The 25361-nt window shown below is 38.0% G+C and overlaps 1 protein-coding gene across 5 annotated transcripts in view; it reads left to right on the top strand.

Annotated features, from left to right (window-relative positions):
* The window catches only part of PSD3 (pleckstrin and Sec7 domain containing 3), a 688004-nt gene extending 668547 nt beyond the window's left edge, over nt 1-19457 (top strand). For all 5 annotated transcript variants that reach the window (XM_044225254.1, XM_044225255.1, XM_044225257.1 and 2 more), the window contains one exon: nt 11058-19457. In XM_044225254.1, the coding sequence (XP_044081189.1) occupies nt 11058-11273 (216 nt within the window). In that variant the 3' untranslated portion in view covers nt 11274-19457. The remainder of the gene's footprint in view (nt 1-11057) is intronic.
* Nucleotides 19458-25361: the final 5904 nt, after the last annotated feature.

Here is a 25361-nt window from a genome sequence, read left to right as displayed (position 1 = left end):
CTGGGTTTGCCCTGCATGTCATCACAATGATCGTGGTCAAGTAGATATAAACATGGGAAGAATATGAACAAATCTTTGATGAGTAGAGGCTCATTTGCCTCAGTGTTGCTCCACAGGGTCAGCCCTCCGTGTTGTTCTGGAAAACATGGGAATGGTAGAACACTGAAGATTTAAGTGTGTCCCATGGGTCACTGACTTAGGACTTCATCAGGCATCTACTTCTGTGTTTATATATGTGTTATTTTAATTTTCTACAATTTTCCATATTGAGAGTTCAAAATATATGAAGTTTTATTGAGAAATTTTATTTTTTCATGTTTGTTCCCTCTTTCCATTCATACATTCAACATTTATTCAGTGTTTTCTCTGTGCAAAAAGCAAAATCCTTAACCTCATGTGATTACATTCTAGTATTATCAAGAGAAAGAGAAAGAATTTTTTATAAGGAAAATTTAAGTCTGATAGAAGTACTAAGGAGAAAAATAAAGCAGTGAACAGCAGTAAAAGTAGGCACTGCAATTTCTAGGCAATTTTAAGGAGTTGAGGTTGGGAAGGATTTCTAAGAATGAGAAACCACTGAAGAATTTTGAGCAGAACTGACATGCTCTAACTTATTTTAATATTCATTCATGATAAAAACTTGGAACAAAGTAGCTATGTAGGAAATATACTTCAACTTAATAAAGACCATATATGACAAACACACACCTGACATGATACTCAGTGGTGAGAAACTGAAAGCTTTTCCTCCAAGAACAGGAACAAGACAAGGATTCTAAGTCTTGCCACATTTTTCTACACAGAAGTTCTAACTACATCAGGCAAAGAAAAGAAATAAAAGGCTTCTAAGTTGGTAAAAAAGAAGTGAAACTGTCACTATTTGCAGATGACATGATACTATATATAGAAAACCATAAAAACTCTACTGAAACAATACTGGATCCAGTAAATGATTTTAGTAAAGTTTTGGGTACAAAATTAATACACAAAAAATCCATTGTGCTTACCAGAAAGAGAATTAAAAAAAAAAAAAATCCCAGTTGCCCAGATTACATCAAAAAGACTAATATAAAACAATTAAGAATAAATTTAACCAAGGACAGGAAAGATCTGTACTCTGAAAGCTATAAGACATTTATGAAAGAAATTGACACAAATAAGATATGGAATGCTCATGGATTGGAAGAATTGTTAAAGAATTGTTAAAATGTCTGTATTACTCAATGCAGTCTACAGATAGAATGAATTCCTTACTGGCATACCAACAACATTTTTCACAGGACTAGAACAAATAATAATAAAATTTTATATGGTACCAGAAAAGACCCCAAATGGCCAAAGCAATCTTGAGAAATAACAAAGCTTGGAGGTATTACAGTCCCAGATTTCAGGTATTATAGTCCCAGATTTCCCAGCTTACTACAAAGCTGTAGTAAGCAAAATAGTGTGGTACTGACACAAAACAGACACGTAGATCAATGAAGAGAATAGAGAGCCCATAAATAAACCCATGCTTGCATGATCAATTAATCTTCAACAAAGGAGGCAAGAGTATACAATGGGGAAAAGACAGTCTTTTCTTTTTTTTTTCCCCAATTTATTTATTTTCAGAAAAACATTATTCATTATTTTTTCACCACACCCAGTGCTCCCCATGCAAGCCGTGCCCTCTATAATACCCACCACCTGGTACCCCAACCTCCCACCCCCCCGCCACTTCAAACCCCTCAGACTGTTTTTCAGAGTCCATAGTCTCTCATGGTTCACCTCCCCTTCTAATTTACCCAAATTCCCTTCTCCTCTCTAATGCCCCTTGTCCTCCATGCTATTTGTTATGCTCCACAAATAAGTGAAACCATATGATAATTGACTCTCTCTGCTTGACTTATTTCACTCAGCATAGTCTCTTCCAGTCCCGTCCATGTTGCTACAAAAGTTGGGTATTCATCCTTTCTGATGGAGGCATAATACTCCATAGTGTATACGGACCACATCTTCCTAATCCATTCATCTGTTGAAGGGCATCTTGGTTCTTTCCATAGTTTAGCGACCGTGGCCATTGCTGCTATAAACATTGGGGTACAGATGGCCCTTCTTTTCACGACATCTGTGTCTTTGGGGTAAATACCCAGGAGTGCAATTTCAGGGTCATAGGGAAGCTCTATTTTTAATTTCTTGAGGAATCTCCACACTGTTCTCCAAAGAGGCTGCACCAACTTGCATTCCCACCAACAGTGTAAGAGGGTTCCCCTTTCTCCACATCCTCTCCAACACATGTTGTTTTCTGTTTTGTTAATTTTGGCCATTCTAACTGGTGTAAGGTGATATCTCAATGTGGTTTTAATTTGAATCTCCCTGAGGGCTAAACGTGAGACAGGAATCCATCAGAATCCTTCAGGAGAACATAGGCAGTAATCTCTTTGATATCAGACACAGCAACTTCTTTCAAGATATGTCTCCAAAGGCAAAGGAAACAAAAGCTAAAATAAACTTTTGGGACTTCATCAAAATCAAAAGCTTCTGCACAGCAAAGGAAACAGTCAACAAAACAAAGAGGCAACCCACGGAATGGGAGAAGATATTTGCAAATGACAATACAGACAAAAGGTTGATATCCAGGATCTATAATGAACTCCTCAAACTCAACACACACGAAACAGGCAAACACATCAAAAAATGGGCAGTAGATATGAACAGACACTTCTCCAATCAAGACATACAAATGGCTATCAGACACATGAAGACAGTCTTTTCAATAAATGAATTTGGAAAAACTGGACAAGTACATACAGAAATATGAAGCTGGACCAGTTTCTTACACTGTATACAAAATGAAAACCTAAGTGTAGTAACTGAAATCATAAAGCTCCCAAAAGAAAACACAGGATTTAGCAACATTTTTTTAATATGTTTACTCAGGCAAGGAAAACTAAAGCAAAAATACCTTTACCAAAATAAAAAGCTTTTGCACAGCAAAGGAAATCATCAACAAAATGAAAAGAATGGGAGAAGATACTTGCAAATAATATATCCAATAAGTGGTTAAAGTCCAAAATATGTAAGAACACCTACAACTTAACACACACACACACACACAATTTTTTTTTCTGTTAAACAGTGGGCAGAAGACCTGAATAGACATTTTTCCAAAGAAGACATATACATGCCAATGGACACATGAAAGTGTTCCACATCATTAATCATCAGGGAAATACTAATAGAAACCACAAAGAGGTATTACCTACACATCAGTCAGAATAGCTAGTATCAGAAAGATGAGAAATAACAGGTATTGGTGAGGATGTAGAGAGAATTCCCTTCTATACTACCCTCCTATACTGCTGGCTAATGGGAATGAAAACTGGTGCAGCCACTATGGAAAACAGTATGGAGTTTCCTAAGAAAACAAAAGCACTATTTGAAGATATATGCATCCCTATGTTTATTGGAGCATTATTTACAATAGCCAAGGTGTGGAATCAACCTAAGTGCCCACTAACTAATGAGTGGATAAAGAAGATGTATACAATGGAATATCACTCAGCCATAAAAAAGAAAGATTGAGATCTTGCCATTTGTGACAATATAGATGGACCTAGAGGGTATTAATTAAAATAAGTCAGAGACACCATCATTTTTATGTGGAATTTAAGAAGCAAAACAAAAGAACAAACAACAGAAAAAGAATCCTAATACAGAGAAAAACTGGTGGTTGCCTGATGGATAAGGGGTGCAGGGATGGGTGATATAGGTGAAAGGGATTAGGAGGTACAAACAAGTTATAAAATCGTAAGTCATTAGAATACAAAGTACAACAGAGGGAATATAGTCAATAAGATGATGTAACTTTGGTGACAGATGTTAACAATACTGAAATTACAGTGAGCATTTAGTAATATATATAAGTATCAAATTGTTATGTTGTACAACTGAAACTAATATTGTATGTCAGCTATACTATAAAAATAAATTTTAAAAAGCTAAGCTAAAGCTAGTGTATAAGCCAAGCTGAGAATCAACAGGGAGTGTATTTATAAATTGCTTTTAAACTATCTGATACCAGTTTAGAGAGAAAATAGTTATGATCATGTTCAAATGGTAAATGTTGGCCAAAGAATTGGCATACTGTATTGTGTAGTCACTGTTGCTGCTTCCCTAGTGGGGCCTTCTTTCTTGCTAACAGAACTGTGATTTTCATTAAAGAGGTCAATATGCCTAGTCCCAGGAAGGGAATCCTGGTTTAAACCAGACCTGATAATAGTTGCTCATGTTGCAAGTCATCCTGGCCCATGAGGTTCTGATGAAAAATCAGGTGGGATCATATGGGTGTTCCCTAGCATGTAACTAGTTGCTTTTGTCTTGTTACTTTAAAGATCCCTTTTTTATCTTTAATTTTTGACATTTTAATTAATGTATGTCTTGGTGTGGACCGCTTTCAGTTCATCATGTTTGGATCTCTTTTCTCCTCCTGGACTTAGATGTTTGTTTCTTTCCCCATGTAAAGGAAGTTTTCAGCTATTATTTCTCCAAATAAGTTTTCTGCCACTTGATCTCCTCTCCTTCTGGGGCCCCTATAATGTGAAGGTTGGTACATTTGATACTGTCCCAGAGATCGCTTAACTTACCCTCATTTTAAGTTCTTTTTTCTTTTTGCTGTATAGTTTAGATTATTTCCATTACATTGTCTTCTAGATCTCTGATCCATTCTTCTGTGTCTTCTAACCTACTGTTCATTCCCTGTAGCTTATTTTTCATTTCTGTTACTGTACTCTTCATTTTGATTTGTTTCTTTTCAGTATTTCCCATCTCTTAGTTGAGATGCACACCATCTCTTAGTTGAGGATCTCACTGAGTTCATCCACTCTTCTCCCAAGTCTGATGAGCATTTTTATCAGGTAGATTGCTTTTCTTCATTTCATTTAGTTCTTTTTCTGAGGTTTTATCTTGTTCTTTCATTTGGAGCATATTCCTCTGTCTCTTTAGTCTGTCTACTCACTGTGTTTATTTCTATGTTTTAGGTAGGTCAGTTATGTTTCCTGGTCTTGGGAGTTGCGGCCTTATATAGAAGGTATCCTGTGGGGACCAACATTTCTCCCTGATCACCAGAACCAGGGGTGTCCCCTATGTGGGCTGCATGTGCTCTCCTGTTGTGGCTGGGCCACACTGCTTCAGGAGTGCTCATAGCTGGAGGTAGCCCCTTGCCATGCTGGCTGCAATGTGGGTCATGACTACTGCAGATATACTGGTGTGTAGGACTGGCTGAGAGGTCCAGCTGCAGCTGCTATAGGCATGCTGGTGGGTGGGGATAGCCCGTTATAGTTTGCTGTGAGGCCTGGTGTGACCCTCAGTTACAAGCGTACTGGGGGTAGAAGTAACGTTGGTTACAAGGCTTAAGTGACCATTGCAGGGATGTTGGTAGGCAGGGCTGGTCCGCCTCCCTGGACCAGTAGTTGCTTTCGAGGGACACTGATCTTGGCTGATGCAACCTGCCAGGTATTGCAGGGTTTATGGAAAGCTGCTTTGGAGTATCACCTGCCAGGGAAGGAAGATTGGACAAGGTGGGGCAAGAGGCTAGCAAGGTAGATGGAGAATGTCAGAACTGGCACCTGCCAACCAGGCCTGGTAGGCTAAAGGAGGACAAGAAAAATGGTACCTGCCCACAATTCCATTCCTAGAGATGGTTCCTGTAAATCTTTGAACCTCTGGCACATGCCCTAAACTTATTCAATAAATGTCCTTTGTGTATAGCTCAAGTGCTTTCAAGTGTGTAAAGCTAAACTGCTGCTTCTGTGCTGGGTCTCAGAGAAAATGATATTGTGCATAGGCCCTTTAAGAGTGGAGTCTCCATTTCTGACTCTCCCAGAGTTAAGATTCACTTGATTTTCAAAGCTAGATGTTATAGGGGTTCATCTTCCCAGTGTACACCTCCAGGGGGAAGTGCACAATGTAGGGGCTTAATCCCACAATTCTCGGGGAGGGGGGACCTCCATTCCTTAATAGTCCTGCCACTTGTGGGTCACCATGTCAGGAGTTTAGTTCCTGACCATATCTCTACCCATACTGACCTTCTCTGTTTGGCTTTTTCTTCCTATCTTAAGCTCTGAAGAGTTGTGCTAGTTTTTAGATCTTTCTCAGAGTACGTGTATTTGTACCCTTTATGTGTTTATGTGTTTTTGAGAGGGGAGTGAGCTCAGGATAGTCCTGAGCTTTAACTTCAGACTTAAATTTCATAGTTGGTCTTAGAAAAAGAGATAAGAATCATGTCTTCTCCAAAAGAAAGAAAGGAAATAAACCCTTCCAAAGATACCACATGGTTGTATAGTTAGGAAGAAGGGTGATATTCTCACCCAGAAAAAAGGAGAGTAAAAGGAGATATCAATGAAAAGACTTTTTAAAACTTTTATTTAAATTCAGTTTAGGGGCGCCTGGGTGGCTCAGTGGGTTAAGCCACTGCCTTCGGCTCAGGTCATGATCTCAGGGTCCTGGGATCGAGGCCCGCATGGGGCTCTCTGCTCAGCAGGGAGCCTGCTTCCTCCTCTCTCTGCCAGCCTCTCTGCCTGCTTGTGATCTCTCTCTGTCAAATAAATAAATAAAATATTTAAAAAAAAATAAATAAAAATAAAAATAAATTCAGTTTAGTTAACATATAGTGTATTATTAGTTGCAGGAGTAGAATTTAGTGATTCATCAGCTGCATGCCTTCCTTAATGCCCATTACCCCATTACCCCACCCACCTGCCCTCCAGGAACCTTCAATTTGTTCCGTGCAGTTAAGAGTCCTTAGGGTTCTTGGGTGGCTCAGTCAGTTAAGCAGCTGACTCTTGATTTCAGCTCAAGTCACAATCTCAGAGTTCTGTGATCCAGCCCTACATCAGGCTCTGCATTCAGTGGGGGGACTGCTTCAGGATTCTCTCTCCTTTGCCCCTTCCCCTACTCTCTCTCTCAAATAAATAAATGATCTTTAAAAAGACAAAGAGTCTCTTATGGTTTGCCTCCCTTTCTGTTTTTTATTTTATTTTTTATTTTTATTTTATTTTTCCTTCATTGGAGAAGAGACTTTTTCATTTTTTTTAAGATTTTTTTTAATTTTTAAGATATTTTTTAAAGATTTTATTTATTTATTTGACATGGAAATAGTGCTCGCTTCGGCAGCACATATACTAAAATTTGACATGGAAATAGGGAGAGACAGAGAACAGAGCTGGGGGAATGGGAGAGGGAGAGGGTAAAGGTGGTTTCTACCAAACAGGGAGCCCAATATGGGGATTGATCCCAGGCTTGAGCTGAAGGCAGGCAGATGCTTAGCCGACTGAGCTACCCAGGTGCCTGAAGAAGAGACTTTTTAAAGTTATTCTCATTTCCATTGCTCTTCAGGGCCTCACACAGAGCTGTTTTTTACTCAGAGACAATCTGTTCTTAGCCCTAAGCCTCAAAGATAGAGATTTACATATTTAGATGATCTATAATGTCAGAAGAATATGGCTGAAACCAATAATTCTAAGATTAAAGATGTCCTAAAATATTTTGAAGATGCATTTAGTTTAATTTTAGAGAAGGCTGAAAAGCAAAGCTCCATCACTGGGTTTAGTAGCCTCTTTCCCTATAAACCTCTTTAACACAGAAACAGAGTACAGCCATTTGGAAGTTTATAAACACCCATCGGTATCCTTTTCCTTAGTTCTCTTAACAACAACTGAACACTTCACTTTCTGGTCCCCTTTCATTCTTTGCTTTGTTTTGTCTTTTCTTTTCATCTGATGACTAATGTTCTTCCACTCTTCAGTGCTATTCCTTTTGTTTGTTGACTGACACACTGATGTAATTTATTTGAGACAATAGCTTTATAGCTAAAGCTATAGAATGAGTGTTTGAAATGGTATTTTTCAGGTGAATTTTCCCAATAGTATCAGTTTCTTCAAAGACAAGTAGGAAATTGGCCCTATCACCTTCCTTTTGTCTCCTTTCAGGTCATCTCAAGAATTTGTCTTTCCTACCCCTTTTATTGTATAAATGCCCCAGCGTCATGAAATACTTATGCTGGCGTTCTGAATCTATTTTTAAACTGTCTTTGGATCATTTTACTAAAGGTGGTTCATACTGAGAGTAATTCTTCCTGTACTTCAGTCTTGCCACCAAGGCAGTGTAGAGACAAATTAAAATAATTCATTTTTAGAACAAATAGGACTTTAGAACTAGTATTCCCTTTGGATATTGTTTAGTTCAGTCCCCTGATTTTACTGATGCATTGACTAATGTGTAATGTTGATGACATGACATTTTTTATTAGGAAATGCCCTTATTAAGCCCTTCAATTACTATGAGATAAGCTTAGTATTTTGTTATTTTACTTTATTACTTGATTAAAATTGGAATGTATATCAGTTAGTAATGCTTTCAGCTGCATTTGACAGTGCCTGATGAACAGTGGCTTAAACCCTACGAATATTTATTATTCATACTAACAAGATATTCAGAGATAGTAGGGAATCTTAGAGTTGGATCCAGCTCATTGTATCATCAAGAACCCACTTTTTCTGTCTTTCCATTTTTCTTGAAGTTAGCATCTGGTCCTTCTGTCTTTCTGCCTGCAGCTCTGACTATGTCATGGCCTGCAGTTCAACCAGTCATATTCATGTCAAGGAAGAAACAGAAGTGAAAGAGGGCTCGTACAAGTAATTTCTCCTCTAAAGCCTGGCCTCTTTACCAGAAAGCAAAATCACTTTCCCAGAAGCTCCCCAATAGATTTCTCCTTACATCTCATTGGCAAGACTATCACATGGCCCATCATAGCTGCAAGAGGGGCTGGAAAATGACAGATGTTGGTGAGGATACGGAGAAAAGGAATCCCTCCTACTATTGGTGGGAATGCAAGCTGGTATAGCCACTCTGGAAAACAGTATGGAGGTTCCTCAAAAAGTAGAAAATAGAGCTAACGCTATTACCCAGCAATCACACTACTGGGTATTTACCTCAGAGATACAAATGTAGTGATCCAAAGGGGCATGTGCACCCAAATGTTTATAGCAGCAATGTCCACAATAACCAAACTATGGAAAGAACCTAGATGTCCATCAACAGATGAATTGATAAAAAGGAAGTGGTATATGGAATACTATGCAGTCATCAAAAAATGAAATCTTGCCATTTGCCATGATATGGATGGAACTAGAGGGTATTATGCCAAGCGAAATAAGTCAGTCAGAGAAAGACAATTATCATATGATCTCTCTGATATGAGGAATTTGAGAGGTGGGGCAGGGGGCCATGGGGAGCAGAGAGGGAAAAAAATGAAACAAGATGGGACTGGGGAGGGAGACAAAACCCTAAGAGACTTTTAAACTGAGGGTTGCTGAGGGTGGAGTAGGAATAGGGTGGCTGGGTTATGGACATTGGGGAGGGTATGTGCTATGGTAAGTGCTATGAATTGTGAAGACTGATGATTCACAGACCTGTACCCCTGAAGCAAATGATATTTATATGTTAATTTTTAAAAAAAAAAGAGGGGCTGGAAAAGTATTCATGTTTTACAGTGGGAGGAACATTTGTAGTGGGAGGACACAGGAATGGGGGGATTGAGAATGCCTTATTTAATTGACTAGACAAACTATAAGAGTAGTCATCCTAAAATATACATGCCTATATTTTCATATCCAGTGAGGAGATATATCTTAAGACAGTGGGTTCTGGAGTCAGATTTCCTGACTTTAAATCCCAGCTTCTTTGCAAACTCTGACTTTGGACTTCTCACTGCCTCTATCTCCTCTACTGTAAAATAGGGAAAGTAATGCACTGATTAGGTACATGATTATTGTATTAATGACCTGAAATTAGCATACGAGCACTTCATGTAAATGTCATTATCATTATCAAGCAAAACTTGGCATCTCCACATAGATACTGACCAGACCCAGAGCAAGCTTAATTACTAGCCACTTTTTCCCACTTTTTAACAAAACAACTGAAAGAGTAACTTCCAATAACTTCATCATAATTATTAACTTAAAATCTCAGTCTAGGGGTACCTGGGTGGCTCAGTGGGTTTAAGCCTCTGCCTTTGGCTCAGGTCATGATTCCAGGGTCCTGGGATCGAGCCCCATGTTCGGGCGCTCTGCTCGGCAGGGAGCCTGCTTCCTCCTCTCTCTGTCTCTGCCTGCCTCTCTGCCTACTTGTGGACTCTATCTGTCAAATAAATAAATAAAATAATCTTTTAAAAAAATATCAGTCTAACTTGGAAAAGCCTTAAAATATTTATAGTCAGAGAATCTGCCTGCCTTTGTTGGGATAATTATAACTGACACTTCATTTTGTTTAAAAATAAAAAATACTTTATGCTTTCTATAAATGCTTCATATGTCAAAGCAGTACAGTAAAAGGCTTATTTTGACTAGAATCTATCAAGTCAAGAATCTGAGGCCCATCTGTAATTTGCAAGATATATATACATATATTCTGTAGTGACCCAGATAAAAACAAATAAACAAACAAATATCAGTTAGGGTTAGAGAAAAAAAAATTTCTGCAGTGTGCTTGTCAGTTATTTTTAGACAAATATACACAGAGATAGAATCAAGAAGCTGTTTAAAACATAATCGATACTAAGGAAATAGTTGATGATGAAAAAAATTTCATAGTATGAGGAAAATATCAGAATATAATTTGAAGTTTTCTGAGAAACTACAGTACTCTGAGAAATTGGTAATTCTAACAGAAAAGCAATGGTGGGAAACCCATAGCAGCTTCTAGAAAGTGTTGTGATCTTGTAGGGAACTGGAGAGTAGATTTCACCATAGACTGATTCCTCAAGTTGAGTCTTTGTAGAATTACAGGGGTAGGAAAGGGAGTAAACAACATATCCAAGCTATATTCAAGTGAAGGCCTTGGTCATTTGAGGGAAGCTCAGGTGACTGTACCATAGGAGCCATCTAATTGCCCGCAACCAGAGGTCATAGCTCCTCACGCTTCTACCATTCTTGTGCCTGGATCTTGAAGAAGCATGATTCTTCCATGCATTTATGAACAGTGTACTGACTACCATTCTTCTCTGAATTTCCCTCCAGAAAACCCGTTATGAAATTTATGTCAGCATTCTAAAAGAAGGAGGCAAGGAGCTCCTGAGTAACAATGAAAATGAGGCTGCAGGACTGAAGAAGTCACATTCAAGTCCTTCACTGAATCCGGATTCATCCCCAGTCACAGCCAAGGTTAAGCGTAACGTGTCAGAGAGAAAAGATCACCGACCTGAAACACCAAGCATTAAGCAAAAAGTTACTTAGAATCCATCTGTGACCAGGAAGTACTGGTCATGGAGCAAAATAGAGTTTTTCAAGATCTTTCTGGTAAACCCGTGAATATATTTTTAAACAGTCTGTGACTAAACGGTGCATTAGTAACCTTTTCTATTGTATAGTTTTGTTAGTTTCTGTTCTGATTGTCTCTTTGCTCTTAATTTCTTCGCTTTGATGATTTTTTTGCTACTTGATGACTAATGCACCTTTTTCGTGAGGGGGAGGGGATCATGATTTCAGAATTAATTGTGTGTCACTTTTCCTTTGTTTTTTTTTATTTGCCCTCTGTTCAGTCATTTTATGTATTCTTGAATCAGCTATTACACTTTTTGAAGGTTAAAAAATTTAATTCATTGTGAAACATTTAACTGGACGAACTTGGTAGTTAGCAAATTCTAGCCAGAGTTCATATAAGCCTTTATATGTGAAATCTTGCTCAGTCACAGAAGTAAAATTGAGCACTCACAGAAATTCAGTTAAGAATTACAGTTCTGGGACTCAAGATGTTCCACTGTGATGCAGGTGTGCATACATCTTCGCACTTACTGTTGAGTTGTGACCCTGCTGAAAGCAGGAATAGGAAGTGTGAAGGTCAGAGGACTTGGAGAACCTAAGAAGTGCATTAGCTTCCTTGAAGTGTTGATTGCATTTCAGCCAAAGAAGGAAGGAGGGGGTGAAATCTTTTGCCATTGAAGGTTGTGGAAAGACAACACCAAGTTCATTTCGTTTCCTAAAGGGTAGTGGGAATAATTGACTCTTGGGGAGCTGTAGCAGTAGGCATGTGTTTGGTGTGTAGGAAATTGTTACCTCACTCCCAGGGTCTAGACTAGGAATCCAGAATCATCTCTATCATCAATCCCCTGTCATTCAGGAATTAGGTTATTCAGTCATGGTGTTATTTCCTGTTTATGAAATACTGGGGTCTTCCTAACAAAGTAATGTTGCAAATGGGACCCCTTTTGTTCTTTTTTTAATCAAGACAAAATAAGACAGGAAAAAGTAGCTGCAGTTCAGCAATGCAATGAATACTGATTCTTTAAAATAAATCTGAAAGTAATAAATTGAATGAATTGTGGCTGGAAAACTGAAGAATCTACTGGCTGCCTATGCAAGGTTACTTACTTTATTCTTATCTCAGTCTTTTTGATAGCCAATTCACTCTGCTACTATTGAACTTTTTCCTAAAAATAAGTACTTTATTTTAAATCATTATTTTCTACCTACGCAAAATAGTTCTATTAACCTTATAGTAATGAGTCTGTTCCAGTGATGGTACCTTTGCAGTTTAGGATGAGAAACAGCACATTCTCTTATAGAGGAAGAGAAAGTGAAAAATGAGCCCTCTATGAGTTAGAAGTTTCTGATTTTGAAATCCTGAAACTTTGTGATCCTGAGAGCTATAATCTCCATAACTTCAGATCTATTGGAATCACTTTGAATACTCTTTTCTTTCCCATACATATTTGCTCGGTTCTACTCAGTTTATTAGTTAAAGGTACTATGACCAAAGAATCAGGGACTCTGCATGAATATCATGGTTCTGGTAAATTAGAGAAAACTTGCTGTTAAACCGTGGTGGTTTCTAGTGGCATATTGTTCTGGTATGCCAGCATTATGTATTAACATTTATTTCCTTTACTTCTATAAATGCCCATATTTGCTAGTGCCCAGAAAAGAGAAACCCCATGCTATGGTTGTAGCTGCTTGCTTTGTGATAAATATTTTGCCACCCCTTTGAAAAACTCACTCTAACCCTCTATCTTGTTTACATAAAGGCAATGACTAAATTTATGTTTCAGAACCATAAAACAAACAAGGTAGTTACCAATATGGCCCTGTGTTCCTGATTCATTTCTGTAGCTTCTGACCAAATCCAAGATTTCCACGAGGGAATCATTTTCTTCCTTAAATCTGAATAATTAACCTGTTTGTTTTCTGCCTAGATATTCATACCAAGCAGAGAGAAATACCTAGACTATATCATCTCTGAACTACAATAACTAAAGAAAAATAAACATCCCTGATTGGCTTGAATGTGTTTGTCCACAGTGTGGCTGTGTCTGTGTATATAGAATGTCTCTGTGTATTTTACTTACAGTATATAATAGACATGAAATGGGACCTTGTTGCAGTGTTTCTGACATTTAGAGTAGTTCTGAAATGCTCAGTTGGCATCAGCACCACTACAGCATTATGCCTGGTGTATGATTCACTAATGTTAGTCACAGGAACTGCTGTATATGCTAATAGATCGATGAATGAGAAGGACACTTGGAAGCGGCCATATACTATGTTTGCATAGTTTGTCTTTAAAAACAACTGCAAAAGGTTTTTCTGTTGGCCAGGATCCCAGATTGCCCTGACATGATGTTGCCCATCTGCAGGGATGCGTTGAGGATACCTCTACCCAATCTGTTGTCAGTGCACCTAGCAGGCCAAGAGTGTATCCAGTAGGAGGAAAGAGCCCTGATTTGACTAGATTCTGAATCTTGCCCATAGCCAACCACAATTTTCTTCATGATCATTTCTTTCATGTGGGATCTAGTCAGAAGAAACTGAAGACATTTCCTTTCACAGCTATCCCAAGCCTGCTGCCTTGTTCACAGTACAAGGGACCTCTCCTCCTTTCCTTTTGAAGGTACTCCTCCTCTTCCCATCCCCACTCCTCACCCATACCTCAGCACCAGGAGCCTTGGGATTTCTCTCCATGTGATAAATCATTATTCTCCTTCACATAAATACACTTAAGATTATTTTTTGTACAGAAAATCTTGATAGCCATCAGAACACCTTGGTGATAGTCTTGTTGCAAAATTGACTATAGAAATGGTCCATGTATAAAATGTTTTGAGTGCTTTCAAGATTTGTTCCCCCACCCCGCATGTTGACCTTTTAAGAGATGTCAGAAATCCATTGTTAGCAATCAAACTAACTACTAGCATGCAGAGTCTTCATTTTATTGCCAGGCTATAGCCATTGTTTGAAGTGAGTTTTTAAGAAACATTTTGGTAACTCTTAGCAACGCCTAAATAAACCAAGCAATACTTCATGTATTTTAATTAATCATAAGTAAAACCAATATGTAGGGAGACTCCTCTGGTAGAACTGTAGTTCCTATTGATCTTAGGTAGAAAGCAACTGTGCAAGACCCTCTAGGCTTCTTTGTTATCCTAATTCAGAAGATGAGGCCTGTGTCCTGTCAAGAGCAGTATGAGGGAATTAATTCTGGAAGAGCAAAATTGGCTGGCTTTCTAACGCCAAGCTAGAGGTGATCTAGAGTTTGTATTTCACCCTGTGGCCAAACCACAGAACTTCTGAGGTTGCAGAAGAATTTATATAACCAGCAGTGAAGGAGAGTTTTCTGCTGGCCCTAGCCTGCTACTCCGTCTGACGTAAAGAGCTTGAAAAGCTGTTCTTAGGTAAGGCAGGGCCTGATTTGGTATGAGCTTTAACTCTGCTCTGCCTTTATCCCTAATCATAGACAATGGAAAGAAACTTTACCTTTTAGAAGTTGTCTTACTATCAAGACTTTCTTGAGTATAGTTAATTGTTCTTAAGAGTTTGAATTCCTTTGGCATCTTTCCTTGTAGTCATCAGTTAGGCTTTTTAAAGCCAGAATTCACAGGGAGTTTCAGAGCCTTGTAGGTCCAAGTTTCGGTACCTTAGCTCATGGACCCAATCAAGTTTTCAGCACATTGGTAGCTACCTTCCTTAATTTTAGCAGCGAACAATCTCTTAACTTTTTGAATGACTATTTTTTCCAGTAGTAACAGTAACACTGTTAAGCAAAGAACCAAAGTGGCATCCTAGGACTTATTCAAAGTTTAGTTAATGAATAATAGTGTGACTTTAGGTTTAAATCTGCTTTTCTCAGTCTCTGGGTCTACCTTGCTCGAAATCTTTCTTGCTGTCTCTAGGCTACGTCAGGCTACTAACTGGCCTCAAGTCAACAGGTATTTACATCAGCCTTTGACATCTTATACTATCAAGTCACATAGAGGACTTTACAGGTCAGTAGTTCACTACAAAATAATCCCAACAAGTGATAGAGAGGTGCTTTGTCCTCTCAGATTCCTTTTCAGTGTCTCACTGTTAAAAGGGGGACTAAAGTCCAAAGCCATTGTCATTCTCCTTTTGTACCTGTAGTATCCAAAACCCAAGTGGGCAGCATTCTGCTTCAGACAATACTACCCATTGCATGCAAAGAGAATATCTTCATAGAGAGAATGTCAGTACATACTTGAATCTGCATGATAGTTTGTTGACTTGAATGCAACAGCAAGAAAATATTGCAATTAAGTTAAGTAATTGTATATACAGTTTCCTTAAATCTCCCTGGCTCATTCTTTGTAATTTATGTGTGTATCTGTAGTATTGCAGGCTTTTGGAGAATATTCATAGAGCTAGTACGTCAGACATCAAAGAAAATGCTTTCTGTCACTGCCAATGTTGTATTGTGGGTATTTATATTGTATGTGTGTATATGTATATGTATCAATGTGTAGACTGTGTATCAGTGTATGGTATATGCATATCAAATTTATTTTTATCTTTAATAACCAGTGTGATATGAAAAGCAAGTAAAAACCTCATAGGATTGATTATATAATACAGTCATTGAGAGTATATATAGTGGTACTGTTTTATTAAACTTAAAATGATATTTTGATTAGATTTTTAATAAGATTGTATGTTTAAAAATTTCATCTAAGATCTTTGAATCACCAGGGCAAAAATGACTCTGAACTAAGTTTGTGAAACTATTTCAGTGTACTGTGTATAATACTAATGGGATAGCTCATTATAATTTGCGATATACGGAAGAAAAAAAAACAGGCATCCTATGCAGTCTTAACAACTTCGGTATCCTGAGCACTTAACCATAAAATCAAACTGACAGTTTTGGGCTTATTACAAAATGTGATGCTTTAAAGCACACGTTCTTTATTGTTGTAATTGGTCCAGAAAAATCGAGCTTTCAGAAGAATTGAGTAAGTGCCCATCGTATCATTTTTGTGCCTGTGTCTGTTTTACAGTAGTTCAAACCACTCTTCTAGCACCACCTCCTTACCCTCTTTACTTTAAAGAAATATTACAATGTTCAAGTTTATCAGGGCTTCCCAAGATCAGGTACTATATTCTAGGTTTGCAGTTGTACAAATTAGCATCTAGTATCACAAGTAAAAGAATTTTAGGGCAGGCTATGGACCAGGTTAAAACTTTGTTTAATATTTTTATACTTAGGTCTCTTCCTGCCTCTCCCCAAAGAAGAGCCACTGGCCTTAGTTGTTTGAGCTTACTGCTTATTTTACAGTGTGTAAATAGATAATTAGAGATTAAATGTGTATTAACCAGCATGTTTGGTGTATTTAAAGCCGCAACTGAGTATGTTTGAGTGAGTGATTGAGTGCAGTATATTTTTAAACATACGGTCTCCTATTCTTTGCATCTGGTTCAGAGAATTGGAGTTGTGGGATGGGAGACTAATCTTCAGCTCCAGTCTGCAGTAGTGTGTTGGTAGTTACATTGGAGTTTTTATTCATTCTACAGTCTCAAACTATTTTTGCAAATATATTTCCTAATTTGTTCTTGACGTGCAGTGAACTGGCTCTGTGACTTATCAGCAGGGTCTTTGTTCTGCAAGAGTGTGTTTCTTTCTAAAAATTATAGTGACTTGCAAAAGCATCCGTTTGATTCAGAAAGTATATACAAAAGGAGTAGCAAAAATAAAGTTTCATTTTGGGCCTTAATCTTTTGAAATGTTTGGACTTGTAATACAAAGCCATGTAGGTTATAAAGCCAAGTAACCATTTGGTGTGGATAATAATATTCACTGTATAGAGAGTATATATGCACATTGATTATTAATGCTGTTAGAATACTTTTTTAAGTTATAGGAATGAGACTAATTAGACCAAATTGAAGTTAGGAGGCTTGTTAGGGGAAGTGTGTGAGCTGGTTGCCTTCCATTTAAGGTAGACATACATGTGGTCAGTCCTCTGCTCCTGAGAGATTCAGAACCAGTTTACTGTCCCCTTAGGTGTGTAAGGGGAAAGTCTTACACATCTGGGCCTCTCACATGTGTACATACACTAGCACACATGTGCACATAGTGAATGTTTTAAGTTGTAGAAACTTAAAACACAAAGGGCCAGAGTGTAAATGAGGTGATGAACCAGAGTGGTGGAAGCTGCATCACAGGAATGTTTTCTAAGGGCTAGGGAGGAGTTTGAGCGCTAGTGTCTGACTTTGAGAAGCATTGGATTTTTAACAAATATGTGAGGACATACTATCACATCCACCAAATTAAAATCTTTCTTATAATTCACAAGCAGGTCGTCTCCCAACACCCTGCAGTAGCTTGGGGACATTCCAGAAGGCTGATTGATGTTCACTCTTTTCCAGGGTGGCATTGCTGCTTGCCCTGGAGATCATTCCTTTGAGATAGGAACATAAATGGAGCAGCAACAAAGTACTTACCATAGGAGCATTGATGTGAATTGTACACACTCCCTTTTGAGCTGTACTGGTGAGAAGCTCAGATTGAAGTATGCTGAACAGTTAAGCAATGAAGATGGAGATTAAAAGAAACTTAGCTAAAATGTATTTTCCTTTGCAGGGTAAAGAGCTAAACTCTCACTAATTGTGTTATAAAAAGCACCTTCTCTTCAATTCCTGAAAATGTTGGTTAGTGGAGAGAAATTTGGGGTTTCACTTGCCATTTCCCTGTGAGCTTGTGTAGATAAGACTTTAGACACTCCCAGGAGAATCCTATTCAGAAAGCTCAGTTAAGGACAGTACTGTAGGTCTGAGGCTCCTTGCTCTGACCCCTGAATATTGGGGCAATACAGAGGGTGCTAATATATTCTCTCTGCAAAGCGGAGCTTCTCTTCTGGCCTCCCACTCCACTAGGGCTTCTACTGAGCAGCAAGCACATCCTGGATTTCAGTGCTATTTCCCCAGCTTTGGGACTCAAGCTGTTCTAAGAGGTTGACCCTTCTGAGGAAAGAGATCCATTCAGAGTGACTGAGTCACTGGTGGTGACACATGACAAAGGTATTTTAAAAATTCTCTCCCTGAAGCCAAGACCATATATTTTGCCTTTGCAAGAAACAAACTGGCACATTGAACTCTAACCAGGGAGGGATGATATCTTGCCTTTGCACCCAGATTTCTGGAAATGGATGTTTCAGTTCTGTGCAATGGGTCAAGAAACACTAAGCTTATTGCTTCGCACTTCTACTCAGTTCAGATGAGAGCTATTGGGTAAAGGCCTAAATGCCTCCCTGCATTCTCTTTTACCTCAGGTTTTAGGAGCCCGTTTCTAGAACAGAAATTTATACAAGTGGAGAACCAATACTGTCAGCCTTGATTACTGTAGGACGGGTAGAAGGGTGGTAGGTAGTATGTATCCTTTAATACAGAACAAGCTTCTTAACTTTTCTAGCCTAGTAACTGAGTTATATTTGCTGTGATTCAGATTAATTGGCAGTGTGGACCATTCCTTTATCTTCAAAGTTTTCTCCACCAATCATTGCAGTTTGACTGCAGTCCTGGTGCCATATCTCCCTGCAAACTGTGAAGGTAGTGACAAAAGAGCAGACTACTCCTTTTCAATGGCCAGTCTGTCAGCATTAGCAGACCTAGGTAAGCTAGTGGGACTGAATTCTGTACTGGAAACCTGTTCCTTATTATTACCCACCAGATTGAAGAAATGCCATTTCCTAGAAAATTAGGGCATTTATGGTGGTCATCTTTTTAATGGAACAGTAATTTATGTGGGTATTGTTAAAGTGTTTAGAGAATATTTTGAAAATTAAGTTTACATTTTACAATTGCTTTATTTTTTATTAAAATAGTTGTATATAAATATTACCCCATTTCACTGTTGTTGAAGTAAACCTAAACCATGTAGACAAGTGAGTCACCTGATGTGTATAGAACCTGTGACATATACACAGTACTTTTCTCTATTGTGTAAATGTTTATGAATATAACTGTTCCTGTGTTTTTATAAGTTGGGGATAATTTGTTGTTTTACAACAACAAAATCTATTGAATTTAAGTGGATTTTATGTAATAGAAGTCATGCAAAATAGCAAAGGATTTAAAATATGTATATGATATATGTAAATGTACAAACTTTAGAAAAATAAACAAATTTCAATCATTTAGGGGAATATTTTTATTTGCTTATTTAAGCAACTGTATAATACCTTTAAAAATCAAAACAACACAATACACCCCCCCTGCATTAAAAAGATAGCCAAAAGCCTACAGTGAGAGATTTGACCAGGGTAATCGATTACAGGTATTAAGAAAGTCAAACTGTTAGCTCTTACTCACCTCCATTAATTTCTGTAAAACTTGCGTTTACATAAAGGTGGATGAGACTTAGGAGACATACTATCTTCATCAGGAGACTTTAAGCAAGGAAAGAACAAAAGTTTTAAAGTAATCTCAAAAATTAATTTGCATTCTTATACTCCTAACACTTTCTATTAAGGTAAAAGGACTGAAGAGATAATTATTGCCCTAAAATGCAAATGCTCATCACTGCTTTATGGTGCCTAGTGTATACATCTGTATTCTCATAACCAAATTTAATGTTAAAAATAACATCTGTTGATTTGGAAAGTTAAAAAATAAAATTCCATCCTAATCACCTAACTTCAGAATATTTGAGAAAATATTTTATGTTTGGTGATATGGGACTTTTTTTTTAGTGTTCCAAGATTCACTGTTTATAACACCACACCCAGTGCTCCATGCAACACGTGCCCTCCTTAGCACCCAACACCAGGTTCACCTAACCCCCTACACCTCCATTCAAAACCCGCAGTTTGTTTCTCAGAGTCCACACCCTCTCATGGTTCATATCCCCCCGATTTACCCTAATTCACTTTTCCTTTCCTTTCCCCTAATGTCTTCCATGTTATTCCTTATGCACCACAAGTAAGTGAAACCATATAATTGACTTTCTCTCCTTGACTTATTTCACTCAGCATAATCTCCTCCAGTCCTGTCCATGTTGATAAAAGTTGGGTATCCATCCTTTCTGATGGAGGCGTAATATTCCATTGTATATATGGACCAGATCCTATTTATCCATTCATCCATTGAAAGGTATCTTGGCTCTTTCCACAGTTTGGCAATTCTGGCCATTGCTGCTATGAACATTGGAATACAGATGGCCCTTCTTTTCACTACATCTGTATCTTTGGGGTAAATACCCAGTAGTGCAATTGCAGGATCATAGTGCATTGCAGGATCTATTTTTAATTTCTTATGGAATCTCCACACTGTATTCCAAAGTGGCTGCACCAACTTGCATTCCCACCAACAGTGTTAGAGGGTTCCCCTTTCTCCACATCCTCTCCACACTTGCTGATTCCTGTCTTGTTACTTATGGCCATTCTAACTGGTGTTAAGGTGGTATCTCAGCGTGGTTTTGATTTGAATTTCCCTGATGGCTAGTGATGATGAACATTTTTTCATGTGTCTGTTAGCCATTTGTATGTCTTCATTGAAGAAGTGTCTGTTCATGTATTCTGCCTATTTTTTGCCATGATTATCTGTTCTGTGGGTGTTGAGTTTGAGGTATCCTTATAGATCTTGGATATCAGCCCTTTGTCTGTACTGTCATTTTTAAGTATCTTCTCCCATTGTGTGGGTTGCCTTTTTGTTTCATTGACTGTTTCCTTTGCTGTGCAGAAGCTTTTGATTTTGATTAAGTCCCGAAAGTTTATTTTTGCTGTGGTTCCATTGCCTTTGGAGACATACCTTGAAAGAAGTTGCTGTGGTCAATGTCAAAGAGGTTATTGCCTATGTTCTCTTCTAGGATTTCGATATATTCCTGCCTCACATTGAGATCCTTTATCGATTTTGAGCTTATCTTTGTGTATGGTATAAGAGAATGGTAGAGTTTCATTCTTCTATACATAGCTCTCCAGTTTTTGCAGCACCATTTACTGAAGAGGCTGTCTTTTTTCCACTGGATATTTTTTTCCTGCTTTCTCGAAGATTATTTGACCATAGACTTGCAGGTCCATATCTGGGTTCTCTACTCTGTTCCACTGGTCTACGTGTCTGTTTTTGTGCCAGTTTTTCTTTTTCAACATTTCCTTAGCAATTCTGGGTCTTTTCTGGTTCCATATAAATTTTAGGATTATTTGTTCCAGCACTTTGAAAAGTGCTGGTGGAATTTTGATCGGGATGGCATTGAAAGTATATATTGCTCTGGGCAGCATAGACATTTTAACAATGTTTATTCTTCCAATCCATGAGCATGGAATATTTTTCCATCTTCTTGTGTCTTCTTCAGTTTTTTTCCTGAGTGTGCTGTAGTTACTCAAGTACAGAACTTTTGCCTCTTTTGTTAGGTTTATTCCCAGGTATCTTATGGTTCTTGGTGCTAGAGTAAATGGAATCGATTCTCTAATTACCCTTTCATAGTTTCATTGTTACTGTATAAGAAAGCAACTGATTTCTGTACATTGATTTTGTATCCTGCCACATTACTGAATTCTGTATGAGTTCTAGTAGTTTGGGGGTAGAGTCTTTTGGGTTTTCCATATAAAGTGTCACGTGATTTGTGAAGAGCGTTTGACTTCTCTTTGCCAATTTGAATATCTCTTTATTTTGTTGTTGTTGTTGTTGTTGTCTGATTGCTGTTGCTAGGACTTCTAGTACTATGTCAAACAACAGTGATGAGAGTGGGCCTTTCCCCATTGAGAATGATATTTGCTGTGGAATTTTTGCAGATAGATTTTATGACATTGAGGAATGTTTCCTCTATACCTATACTTTGGAGAGTTTTATTCAGGAAAGCATTCTGTATTTTGTCAAATGCTTCTTCTGCATCAACTGGGAGGACCATGTGGTTCTTCTTTCTTCTCTTACTGATTTATTCTGTCACATTCATTGATTTGCAAATGTTGAACCACAGTTGCATCCCAGGGATAAATCCTACCTGGTCATGGTGGATAATCGTTTTAATGTATTGTTGGATCCTATCAGCTAGGATCTTGTTGAGAATCTTGGCATCCGTATTCATCAGGGATATTGGTCTGAAATTCTCCTCTTTGATGGGGTCTTTGCCTGGTTTGGGGATCAGGGTAATGCTGGTTTCATAAAAAGAGTCTGAAAGTTTTCCTTCTGTTTCTATTTTTTGAAACAGCTTTAGGAGAATGGGTAGTATTTCTTCTTTGAAATTTTGGTAGAATTCCCCAGCGAGTCCATTAGGTCCCCAGCTCTTGTTCTTTGGGAGGTTTTTGATCACTGCTTCAATCTCATTACTAGATATTTGTCTCTTCAGGTTGTCAATTTCTTCCTGATGCAATCTTGGAAGTTTACAGTTTTCAAGGAATGCATCCATTTCATCTAGGTTGCTTAACTTATTGGCATATAACTGTTGACAGTAGTTTCTGATGATTATTTCTATTTCCTTGGTGGTGTGATCTCTCCCTTTTCATTCATAATTTTATTAATTTAGCCTTCTGTCTTTTCTTTTGGATTCGTTTGGCCAATGGTTTATTGGTCTTATTGATTCTTTCAAAAAACTAGCTTCTAGTTTCATTGATGCGTTCTACTGTATTTCTAGTTTCTAACACATTGATCTCTGCTCTGATCTTAATTATTTCACATCGTGTGTACAGGGTTGGCTTAATTTGTTGTTGATTCTCCAGTTCTTTAAGGTGTCAGAGAGTTGGTATATTTGGGATTTTTTTTTTTTTATGTTTTTGAGTGAGCCTTGGATAGCTATGTATTTCCCCTTATATGGTCTTTGCCATATCCCATAGGTTTTGGACTGATGTTTCTTCATTGTCAATGGTTTCCATGAATTAAGTTCTTCCTTGATTTCCTGGTTGTACCAAACATTCTTGTACTTCCAAGTGTTTGTAGTCTTTACCTTCCAAGTGTTTGTAGTCCTTCCAAAGTCTTTAGCTTCCAAGTGTTTGAATTCCTTACAAACTTTTTCTTTTAGTTGAGTTTCAGTTGTAAAGCATTGTGGTCTGAGAATACGCAGGGAATAATCTGAAATTTTTGACATCAGTTGAGCCCTGATTTTGACCCAGTGTGTGGTCTATTCTGGAAAAGGTCCGTGTGTGCTTGAGTAGAATGAGTATTCTGTTGTTTTAGGGTGGAATGTTCTGTAGATATCTGTGAGGTCCATGTGGTTGAGTGTGTCATTCACTGCTCTTATTTCTTTGTTGATTTTCTGCTTGGATGATCTGTCTATTACTGAGAGTGGCATGTTACGATCCCCTATGATTAATGTATTCATATCAATATGACTATTTTGCTTAACAGTTGGGTTATGTAGTTGGCTGCTCCAGAAAAACCCAGTATGGGGGCATAAATATTTACAATTGTTAGATCTTCTTGGTGGATAGTCCCTTAATGAATGATGTATTGTCCTTCTGCATCTCTGAACACAGTAAGTCTAATTTATCTGATATGAGAATGCTAACCCAGCTTTTTTTTGAGGCCTTTTGGCATGAAAGATGCTTCTCCAGCCTTCACTTTCAGTCTGGATATATCTTTAGGTTCCAAATGTGTCTCTTGTAGACAGCATTTGAATGGGTCCCATTGTTTTAGCCAGTCTACAACCCTGTGCTATTTTATGCATTTAGGTCATTCACACTGAGAGCGATTATTGAAAGATATGTTTTTATGGACATCATGTTGCCTGTGAAGTCCTTGTTTCTAAAGATTGTCTCTGTAAATTTCTGTTTTATATCACTCTTAGATTCTTTCTTCTTTTATAGAACTTCCCCAACCCCCTTAGTATTTCTTGTAATGCCAGCTTGGTGGTCACATACTCTTTTATTTTTTTTATTTTATTTTTTTTTCACATACTCTTTTAAACCTTGATGGTCTTGGAAGCTCTCTATCTCTCCATCCATTTTGAATGTCAGCCTTTCTGGATAAAGTATTCTTGGCTGCATGTTCTTCTCATTTAGTGCCCTGAGTATGTCTTGCCAGCCCTTTCTGACTTGCCAGGTTTTTGTTGACAGGTCTGATATTATTCTGATGGACTGTCCTATGTCCGTAAGGAATCTGTCCCCCCTAGCTGCCCTTAATACCTCCTGTCTGAAATTATGATTTGTGAATTTCACAATTAAGTGTCTGAAGGTCTTTATAGACTCATTGATCTTGGGGAATATCCTTTCTGCCTCTAAAACATGAACACTTGTTCCATTCTCCAGATTAGGGAAATTTTCATCCAGGATTTGTTCAACTCTATCTTCTAGTCTTCTGTCTTCCTCCACCCACTCAGGGATCCCAGTAATTCTGACATTGCAACGTTTCATGGCTCCATTTATTTTCCTAATTCTGTTTTCATGGCCTCTAAGCTGTTTGTTTCAGCCCCCCCCCCAATTCTTCTGTTCTGTCAGTTTGTCTTCTAGATCACTAATTTGATCTGCCTCTGTTATACCCTAACTCTCCATTGATGATCTCCTTCCCCTGTAGAGATCCAGAAGTGTATACATCTCAGGCTGATTTCATGGGCGTTCAGAGTGTTCTGGTAGATATTTGGCTCATTTCAGGGGACCAGTTGAAACAAGGTCTCCTACTTCTCCATCGACTTGCCCCCACATCAGATTTGGGATTTTTGAAGCAAGATAGCTGGTAAATGAATGAAACTGCTGCCTGACAGAGATGAAAACTGCTGCATATGTATTTCCAGAGAAATAAATAGTTTGGGGTAGGGAAATAGGAGGAGACAGGTCCTTTGGCACCCCTTGCCTTCCACTAAAATTTCCTGTGTGACTCTCAAACATGAATCCTCTTACATAAAAATTGAATCATATTGTACACTGGAAACTAATGTTATAAAGTCAATTATATCTCAGTTTTAAAAAGAAAGAAACATGAATTCTCATTGCCTGGTTGTCTGTCCTCTAGAGCTAAGAGTTTTGTATATCTTATCATATTCTGTTTGTTGCACAGTTTAATATTAAAAGATGAGTCACTTATGAGAAGAAACTAAAACTCAGGGCAAATTAAGATATAATGAATAATTATCAAGTCTAAATAATGTTGAACCTCTACACTGATTCTATTCCACAG

Source organism: Neovison vison, chromosome 11 (assembly GCF_020171115.1).
Source record: "Neovison vison isolate M4711 chromosome 11, ASM_NN_V1, whole genome shotgun sequence".
NCBI lineage: Eukaryota > Metazoa > Chordata > Mammalia > Carnivora > Mustelidae > Neogale > Neogale vison.
This window is presented reverse-complemented; position numbering and strand designations above follow the sequence as displayed.